The sequence below is a fragment of the Marmota monax genome, unplaced genomic scaffold (genome assembly GCF_021218885.2).
Source record: "Marmota monax isolate L192 unplaced genomic scaffold, Marmota_monax_Labrador192_F-V1.1 WCK01_AAM20220418_F8-fsc00523, whole genome shotgun sequence".
NCBI classification, from domain to species: Eukaryota; Metazoa; Chordata; class Mammalia; order Rodentia; family Sciuridae; genus Marmota; species Marmota monax.
Genome location: NW_026694161.1, coordinates 140,098 through 151,818, shown reverse-complemented (window position 1 = coordinate 151,818; position 11,721 = coordinate 140,098). Strand labels below are relative to the sequence as shown.

The 11,721-nt window shown below is 53.4% G+C and overlaps 1 protein-coding gene across 1 annotated transcript; it reads right to left on the bottom strand.

Moving 5' to 3' along the window:
- Positions 1 to 1,368: 1,368 nt before the first annotated feature.
- LOC124107635 (putative butyrophilin-like protein 10) lies at positions 1,369 to 11,206 on the bottom strand. Its single transcript, XM_046465810.2, has 6 exons — positions 9,993 to 11,206; positions 9,223 to 9,309; positions 8,644 to 8,997; positions 7,785 to 8,066; positions 7,105 to 7,308; positions 1,369 to 4,787 (listed from the first exon to the last, which is right to left on the bottom strand). Exons 1-6 carry the CDS (start codon positions 10,027 to 10,029, stop codon positions 4,192 to 4,194), a joined length of 1,560 nt encoding a protein of 519 aa, XP_046321766.1. The 5' UTR covers positions 10,030 to 11,206; the 3' UTR covers positions 1,369 to 4,191.
- Between the last annotated feature and the right edge of the window lie 515 nt (positions 11,207 to 11,721).

Sequence of the window (11,721 nt, the reverse complement as noted above, 5' to 3'; positions counted from 1 at the left end):
GTGGCTTGTGGTGAGGCAGCACATCATGGCCAGAGGACATGGTGGAGCAAGACTGCTGAGCTTGGATCAGGACGGAGAGAGAGTGGCAGCATGGGGACAAGAGGCAGCCTTCCAGGCACACCCCGTGATCTGCTCCATCCGCGAGGCCATCTCCTGTGGTGCCACACCTCCCAGTAGTCCACTGTCAGGAGGCCATGCACAGGCCCACCCCAGGCCTCATGGCCCACCTTGCACACTGCCACAGGGGAGCAGCCTTCCACACAGGGACTTTGGGGGACAGTCCCAGTCCAGACCATGATAAGAGCTTCTGCATTTTATAACTGAAAGTTTATACTCTTGCACCAACACCTTCCCTTTCCCTCCCCAGCCCACCTTTCTAGATGAATAATTAAGGAAACAAAAAGACAAGCCACAGTGTGCCAGAACATTTTACAGAACACAGATTCAGTGAAGGGCTCGTATGCAGAACACATGAGGAGTTCTTATAATCTGGTCATGCAGAAACAGAACCCAGTGCTAAGCCATGGGCAGATAATGGAAGCAGACATCCTGCTGAGAGGATATATGGATCTTCATAAGCACAGGAACAAGCCCTCAGACCTGATGTCAATAGAGGAAACAAACCACATTCCCACTGAGGACCAAATCACACATGCAGCGTCTCAGGTAAAGTTAGGGTCGAGATCCGGGCCACCATGACTGCAGTGCAGGCAGGAATCAGAGCACGCAGGACTCTGGTGCCTGCTAGTGAAAAGGTAAGGCCCTGCACCCATGCTGGAAAACAGCGTGGCCATCTCCTGTCAAATTAAATGTCAACTGTCATCTCCTGAGTATTTGAGAGAAGTGAAGCATGAATCTGCATAGAAACCTGTATGTGGACCTGTGACGCTGTTACTTACCATACCCAATGGCTGATGGCAACTCAAAAAACTACTCAGTGATGAATGTGATGGATTTTATTCTGCAACAGGCAACAGCATGGGTGAATCTCAAGGGCTATGTTGAGGGAGGGAAGTTGTTATGTTGTGGACAGGGTTTGAATGTGACTCCAGGGGTCACGTGCTAGAAGCTTGGCTCCAGGGTGGGAGCCAGGAGGTGAGAGGTCCTTGGAGAGGTGGGGCCTGGTGGAAGATGCTGAGGTCCTTGGGCTAAGCCCTCAGAAGGGAAAATGGGTGCTTGCACTGACCTAGCCCCACAAGAGCAAGTTGCCATTGGAGAGCGGCCAGCCTGCCCTTCCCACAGGGTTCCTGTCTCAGGAGCCTCTCTCCTCTCACATGGCTCCTGGTATGATGCTGTAACATGGAACATGGATGTCAGGTGTGTTCTTTGTCTCATGAATTCAAAGAATGAAATCCACAGACACAAGGGTGAGAGAAAATTAACAGGATTTATTAGGGAAATAGGAAGCAAGCAGGGCTCCAAAAGGGGAGGGGTCCCAAGAGAGGGGTGTCCACAGATGTCGGCTACCTGGGCTGGTTTTCTGGGCTGGTCTGTCCTTATAGATGATTGGTGGAATAGAGGATTCAGAAAGGGGGCAATCAACTCTATTTTGCCTTCTTCAGCAAATCTGGAGAAAAGTGATCTCTAAGCCTTAATCAGCACATGAATTGGAGTGAGGCTCTGTTGCAGGAGAAAGTACCATTGATGGCTGGTCCTGTCTAGGGGCTAAGGAGCTATCCTTGAGGCTACAAGTAGCTGGAGTCAGAAGCTCAACTTCCCAATTCTCTCTTCCCCCTTTTCTTCTCCAAGACCTTTTTCCTGGCTGCCTGTGGGTGGTCTTTCTTTCTGTCTCAATGCCACCCACCAAGATAGAATGAGGCCAGAGAGTCCCCCAGAGCCAGCACCATGCTGTGTGGACCTCCGTCTCTGCACTGAGAGCTTCAGGAGCCTCTTATTTACAAGTCTCGCAGCCACAGGTGTCTTGTATGATAGGGGACAGTGGACTTCCATGGGAGTCCAATGGACAAATGCAGGGTCTGCTTCCCTGAAATTCCAGCATGGGGTGAAGGGAACACCACGTAGCTGTGTCAGAAAAATCAGGAAAACTGGTGGATGAATGATGTCACTAAATGTAATGGATATTCCAAAGTGAGACCAAAGATAATTAAAAGACAACTAGAGCTGTGGAGGGCAGATCAGGACTGGCAGGGGTGGGAGTGGAAGAGGGGCTCCATTTCTACCAGACTTGAGGAAATGTCTAGTCTCTTGATGGTGCCATAGCATCAGTGTATGCTGTGACCAAATCCACTAGCATGTGCCCTTAGAACCAGCACACTCACTGCATACAAGCATCACACTCATAAGAGAAGAACATTGTTAAGAAAGGCTTTACCCTGAGGTCGAGTGAGAGGGCTATGAGGAGGGCAGGGAGATGGACTTTTATGTCACCCTTCCTATTCCTGTCCATACAAATCCTGGCCTCTCCCAAAGGCTGAGTCTGGACCCCTGCTTCCCTGGACTGTCTGGCCTCTCCACTGGTAATCCACGTCTGTGCTCTGGATTACAAACCTAGAGCACTAGGAGTTCCTTTTTTGTGTGTGAAGAACTTGTGTCTCAAAACATCTACAGATCCCTTCAGGGCCCTTGCTCACTACACGTCCCTGCCATTCTGAGGAGGTGCCAACACGTGGAACGGTGTGCCAATCATCTGGCCAGAACTCTGGGTGGACTCAGGACCCCCAAACATGTCCAGGTCCTGACCCCTGGCTTCTGAGAACAGGACTTCATCTGCAAACGTCTTTGCAGAAGTAATGAAGGCAGGAACCTCAACAAGAGATGACCCTGCATGAGGTGAGTCCTAATGCCAACAACACATGTCCTTTTGAGAGAAAGGCCAGGGGATTTGAAACACAGGGAGAAGTCAGTGGTGTGACGAAAGAGGCAGCGCTCGGGGCAGCAGTTCTATGAGGCAAGGAAGACTGGCAGCCCCAGAAGCTGCAAATGAGCCCAGCCTGGATTCTCTTCATAGCCTCCAGGGGAAACCAGCTCTGTTGACCCTTGATTTCAAAGCTGGGCTTCAGAACTGGGAAGAACAGACCCTGTTTTGAGCCCCGTGTCTGGCTCTGCAGCAGCCCCAGGGCACACGGCAGGCCTCCTACAGTGGGCTGGGCTCCAAAAACTCACCCCCCACTGCTGCCTGGTGGGCTTTGCCACTGGCAGCAGGAGGAGGGTCATGGCTAGACACAGTCGAGCCTGTCCCTCTCAGGGCCACCCAGCAGCATGGCACCTGGCCAGACTGCATTCCCACTGGCCTGGGTGTCCTGAGCAGCACCTCTGTGCCTTCCTTTGTTCTCTCTCCCCTCTGCCCTCAGCCATGGTAGTTGGCAGCTCGTTCCTCCCATGTTTCCTTGTTTCTGATCTCCTGGGTTCTTCAGTGCCTCATTGACACTTGCTTCTAGTCTACTCTCTCTGCCAAATGGCTTATGTGGTTCCAGTCCTGGCTGAATGCTGACCAATGCCCAGGAATCTTTGGCTTGTTCTGACTTCTCACAGAGAGGGAGGAAGGGACTTGAGGTAGACCAGATGTCTGAGTGATTGCTGTAGGGAGCAGAGGTGAGGAGGGAGAGGTGGAAGAGAGGAGAGGAGGAGAAGGAGAGAAGAATGGCCAAGATGATGAAGAAGGAGGAGGGGGAGGACAGGAGGGGAAGGCTGGCAGTTACTGTGTGACTACTACCTGTCCAACACGAGCTGGATATTTTACATATGCCCCCGGGTACGTGGCAGAAGTAGACAATGCTGAGCTGATAATGGTGTGGTTTTATCACAGCAGAGCTGCCATCACAAAGTTTGCAGATGGAGTGATTTACACAGCAGAAAGCCCTTTCCTCTCACTTCCAGAGGCTGAGGTCTGAGACCGGGTGTGGGCAGCTTGGTTCCTTCTGAGGCCAGATCTGTGGCTTGTGAGAGCGCCTGTCTGAGTCCTCACAGGCTTTCCCCTGCGTGTGCCTGGGTCCCGATCTCTTCTCACAGGAACATCAGATCTGTGACATCAGGGCCACTCACATGAAGGCACTGATTTCCTCTTGAAGGCCCATCTGCAAGGGCAGTCACATTCTGAGGTCCTGGGCTTAGGAGTTAAGCATAGGGATTTGGGAAAGGCAGCAAGCCAGCCCTGACACTGCCCTCATGCACACAGAATCTGACTGATGTCACCAGGAGGCAGAAGCCAGGGCTCATGGGTGCTGTTCTCCCTCAGCAGAAGTCTCCGGGACCTCTGGGGGAAAGGACAGGCTTCCAGGGGGGGCTTGTGTCTTCCTGGGTCTCTCTGGCCACTGAGTAGATGGTCAGGGGTCTAGGATCATGGGTCCAGAGGCAGAAGAATGGCTGCAGGGGGGCAGAAAAAGATAGTCCAGAGAACCTGTAGACCAGGGACCCCTTGGTGGCATTGTAGAAGGAAATCTCCCCTGCGTCCCAGTCTAGGAGGATGCCCAGCTGTCGGAGGGGCTGGGAAGGAGAGAGGCGAGTCCTTGGATAGGAGAGAGCCCAGAATCTCTTCTTATATAACTCCACTGCCCAGAGGCCATGCTGGGGGGATTTGGGAATCCAGCCTTCTCGACCTAAGTTCTCCAGGCAAACCCCCAGAATCCAGGCCTGTCTGTCTCCCACCTCAACTTCCCAGTAGTATCTCCCAGCCGAGAACCGCTCTTGGGCCAGGACACAGGGGTCCTGGTCAAATCTCTTGGAGTTGGGGAGCAGGTACTGGTCAAAGATCAGCCTCTTCACACTTTTCTGATCCTCTGACACCATGAGTTTGGGACTTGCTGTGTCAGGGTCCAGTGAGGGGCTCACTGTGGAAAGAGGAGAGGGTCAGTGGGTCTGCACCCTATGTTCCTTGCAGACCAGGGCTCCCAGGGTTGTTTCCTACATCAGGGTGTCCCCTGCTCTAGAATCCCACTACTGTCCCAGTCCTGTGCCAAAAGCCTGTCCAAACAGCCTGTTCCCTGGCAGAGGAGCACACCAGACTGGGAGGCAGAGCCGAAGGGTTCCTGGGAGCTGTGGGCACGACTACACCCAGTGTGGCCCTGCTAGTTCCCAACATGTGCCCTGGGCTTCCTTTGTGGCTAGTGTCTGTGTGTGAATGACAGAGATGGAGAGAGAGACAGGAATGCAGAGATAGTGAGAGGGACAGAGACGGCAATGCAGAGATAGTGAGAGAGACAGAGATGGTAATGCAGAGACAGAGACAGCAATGCAGAGAAGTGAGAGAGAATGCAATACACCAAAACCTGAATACTAACATGGATACAATATTATTAAACGCCATCATGAAATCTGCGGGACATCCTCAGTTCCCAGATGTCTCCAGTCCTCCAATCACTCTCTGATGCCCAGCAGCCTTGGCTCTCCCTTCCCACCTCTCTGCTCTTCAGTCCTCACTAAGGAGATTGTGCCTGGAGATGGAAGGTCACTGTTTCTCCACTGTCATGGTAATGGCCTCCCCTGGGTGCCCAGTCTTAAAAAAACAGCCTCCTCCCAGCATCTGCCACATGCAGGATGCCTTTGTCAGCACACCTCCCTCTCCCAGGAGCTCAGAAAGGAACTAAGGTCTCCTGGGGCAGCTAAAGTCTGACTTATAAGGATGTGGCATCAGCAGTTGACACAGTGCTTCTGCTCTCTGGAACAGACGTAAGCATCTCTTATAGACACATGAATGCACACACATACACACACACACAAACATCCAGAAATACATTCACAGACATAAGCATGCACCTCACAGATACATACACACATGCACATGCATACACAACACACATACACATACCACACAAATGTACACACACATGAATATACACTGACACATCAAGACAGTGCACACAGGCACACAGATGAAATTGGATGCACATGCATGGACATGTCGTGCATTCACACGTACATATGTGCACCTTCATAACACATGCATGCACACATGATTGCAAAGGCATGCACTCACATGCATGACCCACTCATGCAGGTACCAATGTGAACACATATGTGCAAACACACCAACCAAAGACATGCATCACACATGAACACACTCGCCTGCATGCACATATGTGTGCACAAACACACAAGCACACATGAAAACTGCACACACAGGCACTAATGCTTGTACACATGCATATACACACATGTGTGGACACACATATATGTATACACTCATGCACAGACATGGTGGTCTGTGTATACATGTGGGGATGAACATCAGAAAGCAGACAGAAGCCAGAGATGTCCTCATGTGTGTCCCTCTCTCACCACCCCCTTGGAATTTCTTATTTCTGTCGTGTGAGAGTGGGTGAGGGTCAGAAAACAAGACCCATAAGCTACTAAGAATCCTACCCTTTTCTTTTTCTTTGAGACTAGCTCTGATTTCAGGGTCTCCTGGTGTCACTAGTCATTTTTCATCCCTGCCAGATGGGCTCAGGTCTGTGCTTCTGGGTCTTCTCCCTGTGGGGAGCTGGTCAGGGGTGGATCTTTGGTCTACAAATGCATGAGGTTTGGAGGCTGTACCTGAAGTCACACTCTCTAACCCACAGGGAAACAAAAAGACCCTATACTGTGGGGCCCTGCTTATGAAATGGGGCTGAACTTGTGTACTGCAGCCTCTAGTCTGCCTCACAGGGCTCCTCTCAGAGTGTCACTGGAGATGAGAGCTGGAGACTGTGCCTGGTGCCTAGTGACACGACAGGGAGGCATTCACTGCCAAGGACCACTGTCCACAGCCTCCCTTCAGCCTTCCCCAGTCTGTCATGACACAGCCTTGACAGCCAGCAAGGGGACAATCTCTACTTCCAACACAGGAGCCTGAGGCTAGGGACAGGTTCCCCAGGCCCCGAGTGAGCTTTCAGCTTCCAGAACTGGGAGCTAAGGAAACCTCTTTTCTTCATATATCACCCAGCCTTGGGTATTTGGGAAGACCAACCAGGCTGCCCGGATTATGTAGTGAAGACTCCTTCAGAGATAAGGGTTTCCACTGTGTGGATCATATGGGTAGCTCTGGAGTTGGGATCCCTACTGATCATTCTGTTCCTGCTGGGTTTGAGGACAGACAGCCTCTGCTCTGGGCTGCGTGTTGAGGCCCCGTGCTTGAGGGGCATCGAGTGTCCTGCTAAGCCTCCTACTCACCGTGGGATAGCTCAGCCTTGGTACTGCTGGCTTGTGACCTCTGTGCTGTTTCTTCTAGCAGTGTCTGGGAACTTTTCTTTTGCTGCTTCCCTAAACAGCAGAGTACTCCAGAGACCAGGAATCCCAGAGCAGCGAGGGCCAGAGACAGAGCTAGTTGCCACTCTGTGAGAGGAGACCTGGAGAGGGGAGCTGAGGACATAGGAACTGAGAACAGAAGTTCTGTATTAGCGTACATGGTGCTGAGGTCAGAATGGGGGGGGCTCTCCATGAGTGATCCCAGATGTAAATTGTGGGTGCCGGGTGGTAATGAAATCTGCTCTGGGGCAGGACTTTTGTATTGAGAAAGCTACACATGTTGGGGGTATATGGAAGAGCTATGCACTTTCTGCTCACCTTTGCTGTGAGCTAAAACTGCTCTAAAAATAGCCCATTTTGTAAAGAGTTAAGAATTACAAAAACAACATGGGGGTGAAACTTCTTGTTTCCACATAAATGCAAAGCTCCCCTGGTACTCTCCCTGTACCCCATCTCTGCCCCATCCTCAGCAATTACTTAAATCTGCATCCCCAGAGTTCTGCCAGGCTGTGCACAGGGACCAGTTCCCACCAGATCTTACTTGGAACCCTGGAGTCCTGGCACAGGTCTCAGTACTGTGCTGTCAGGGCTGAACAGACACTCACCAGGTAGCCAGCTCTCAGCCCCCTTCCTCTTGGGGAGGAGGGGGTTGGAAATGGAGCAGGACAGACCCTGCACAGCCCCATTCTGGACGGTCACCCTGGATACCACAGCCACGAGGCCCGTGGTGGCCGACAGTGAGAAGTTGGTCACAGCAGGCACTGGCTGTCCTCTGAGGTCTCTCCACTCCACCAAGGGCTCTGGGTACCAGCCCGCTGAGGTGCATTTCACTTGGATACCTGTGCCCTGGTCATCCACCACTTGCAGTCTGGGCTTTGAGCCCAGCCCTGGAGGAGAAACATCAGTTGGGACGTTGCCACCACAGCTGCTCCATTAAAACACATCTTGAAGACTTTAGTGTGTATTACCAACTGTTCACAAGCCATCACTCCCTGAAGTAAGCACATCCCTAACAGGTACGCCTTTGTCCTAGATAAAATAGCAGAGTGGGGCAGGGAAAGTTCAGCAAGACAGAAGGGGTTCCCGTGTCACACAGGTGAGTGAGTGCAGGGAACAAGAAGGAGCTTGCTGGCCTGCCTCCAAAGAACAGCCCTGAGCCACCCAGGAAAACTGTACCCCAAATGCCTTTGTCCCTCCATGCCCTCCTTCTCAGCCTGCCTCAGCTCCCCCGTCTTTCCTTCTTATCAGTGCAATAATATAGTAAAGGGAAAGATCAGAAAACAGCTGTGCTTCCAGAACTATGTTCCCTGAGAAGCGCAGTGATGTGCAGACCCTCGGGTGGCCTTGCTTGGGACTGTGTGTCCAGCAGGTTCTCAAGCTGTAGGACTCTGGTCACACCGCCAGGATTGGGGCCAGGTGTGAGGAAGCTCCCCAGCAGGGCAGATGGCCACATGCTGCCCTTACCTGCCACCGTCAGCCAGAGTGTGGCCTGGTCGGAGGAAGTGCCCTCCTTGAAGAGGCAGTGATAGGTGCCGTTGTCAAACAGAGTGACGTTATGTATCCTCAGTGTGGCCTCGCCCCTGGCTACATGGTCACTCACAAAGCTCGTCCTTCCCTGATACTCCACCATCTGCTCTTGATGCACGTCCTCCCCATTCCTGTGCACGAGTACAGCTGGGCTGGACTGGTTCCTGTACCACCTCAGCTCCATGCCTTCAGTGCTGATGCTAGGGACCAGTCGACATGACAACTCTGCATCTTCCCCCACCAGGGCCAGCACGGGGGCATGAGGCCCTTGGACTTGGAAATCAGCTCTTCCTTAGGGAGACAGATCCACGAGGATGGGGTCAGGCCTCGTGTAGGGAGATGGTGCTCCCTACCCCACAAGGCCTTTGAGGGTGCAAGTGTCCTCTAAACCCTGCGCTGCAGCAAGGCCTCAGCTGGCCTGTCCCTCCACCCTGGGTCTCAGTGAGACCTCAGCTCGTCCCCACCTGGGAATGTCCCTCCTGGTGCCCTCCAGAGCTGGCAAGGGAGACTTCCTACCATTTCCAGGAGGTGGGAGCTGCAGGAAGAGGAAGGCAACAGTGCAGCGCAGTAGAGATGCACGTCCACAGCGTGTCTTTGCCATCCCTGTTGGGGACAGAGACACATGAGGCGGGACGTGCATTGAACGTGGAGGGAGAGAAGCCCCCTTCTCATAGGAAAGAAGGGGAAATTGCCCTGGCAGAGAGAGGTGGTCCATCAGGTCCACATGTAGCCAGCAAGCAGGCCAACGACCCTTTCTCTCATGTCGCCTTCTCGAGATCACCTTCCTCTTGTGTGCGCCCCCTGCAGAATGCCATGGAGATATCCCAGGCCTTATTCTCCTGCTCGTGTGAGGGTTTTCACCCAGTAAGTAGCTCTTTACACCCACCAATCACCAGAAGGTATGTGGAAAAACCCAAATTCCCACCAGGCAAATCTGAGGTCAGATGGATGACAACAGCCCCCCCACCCCCAAGCCCCTTCGCCTGTTGTCCTACAGGACTTCCACAGCTGGGTGCAGGACATGGTCCCTCCTGACAGGAGTTCAGCCACTGTTGCTGGCTGTCCTGAACTGACTGGGAGAGCAGGGGTGTGGAAGCCTTCTGTCATCCTGGGCGGATTCTGACACAGCCTCACGGGGTCTGCTCTTATGTCTGGATGAACAGGGAGGCCTGCGAAGTTTGGCTCTTGCCTTGGAGGAAAGCCCATGGGGCTCTGTGCCCCCCCGAGCATGGGGAGAGAGTGAGGAGGCAAAGACTCCAGGAGGGCCTTACACAGAGGACACTCACCTTGCTCTGATGCAGCTGCCCTGCTTCCTGGGGACATCTTGGTGACTTTGAGGGGATCAGCCTGGTTCTTGGCAAATCCCAGGCAGGGACAATGTCTCCAAGTAGTGATCAGAGAGAGAGCCTGGAGATCCCGAGGAAGCGCCAAGCTCCAGAGCTTCTGCAGAGCCCTTATTACTTTTCGCAAAAATAATCAACTGTGCCTTTTTGGCAGCTACAACAGATTCCAACAGGCAGGGGTGTGGCCAAGAGTCCTGAAGGTGGATGAAGATGCTGGTAGCAGGAGATAAGGGAAGAGTCTGAGATCAAGCACGGCCCCTGGAAGATGGCCAGCAGGACCAGCTTGGGGCCACCAGGAGCCCTAAGGAGGGGCTCAGATCGCCAAGGCTGGGAGCCCAGCCAACCTCCAGAGCCAGAGAGTTCAGATAAAGCTCCATGGTTATCTGGAAACCTTCAGAGCTGCCGAGGGCTGCAGTTCCTTCGGGAAAGTTCTCCAGATCATGGTGACCTCGGTCTGATTCTGGCATTGTCCCTGGAGACACCCTTCCTCATTGCTTCCCAGTCGCTGAGACTGTGTGTCCTGGAGTCTGTCCTCCCTGGGCTGCTTGCAGATCTTTCACTGGGTTCCCTTCACCGCTGTAAGGCCTGCCCCCACCCCCTTGTTCTGCCTGTTCTCCCCTCAAGCCTCACACACCCCTGAAAGGTTTGGTGGGAGAAGAGCCACTGGGAAGGCTGCCTGGGCATCGAGGGGGGGGCGTATCTGGTTTCACCCAACAGAGGTGTTAGGGGCTCTGAGGTGCTCACTTACTGCTGAGAAAGTCTAAGCCCCTGATGCCTCCCTACCTCCTCAGGAGGAACCTTCTCTTGTAAGTCAGCTGTCCCCTCTCAGGTAGAAACACAAGGATCACACCTTGTTTATGTGGTTCTGTGAGTGGCTCTCACCAGGCAACTTCTCTCACTTGTCCTTCAGAGTTGGGAAGGAGAGAAGGAGAGAGAGGGAGATAGGGAAAGGGAGAGAGAGGGAAAGAGAAACAGTGAGTGAGGGGGGAGAGGAAGAGAGAGGGAGAAGGGGAGGGGGAGGGGAGAGAGGGAGGGAGAGGAAGATGAGTAGAGGGAGAGAAACAGTGAGTGGGGGAGAGGAAGAGAGAGGGAGATGGGAGAGGAGGAAGGGGAGGGAGGGAGGAGGAGAGAGGGAGATAGGAAGGGGAGGAGGGAGAGTGAGAGAGGGAGGGAGAAGAAGATAGATAGGGAGGGGGAGGCAAGGGAGGGAAGGAGAGAGGGAGAGGGAGAGAGAGGAGGAGGGGCAGAGAGGGAGGGAGAGAGGGACACGGGAGAGGGGGAGAGAAGGGAGAGAGGGAGAGAGGGAGGGAGAAGGAGAGGGAGTGGGAAGGAGAGAGAAAGGGACATGGGGGAGGGGGAGGGTGGAAGGGAGTGAGAGGGACATTGGGGGTGAGAGGGTGAGAGAGAGAGGGAGGGAGGGAGAGGGAGAGGAAGGGAGAGGGACAGAGGCAGAGGGAGGGAGAGAGAGATATGGGGGAGGGTGGGAGGGAGACAGAGGGACATGGGGGTGAGAGGGAGAGAGGGAGGGAGAAGGAGAGAGAGAGAAGGACAGAGGCAGAAAGCCAACAAAAATTAATTTTGGGTGTCAAGGACTGGGACTGGGCAGGAGGTGGAAGTGGAAATGAGTGCAGCTGCTTTGTGGTTTGGAAGTTTTACTTGAGCATGCTGAGAA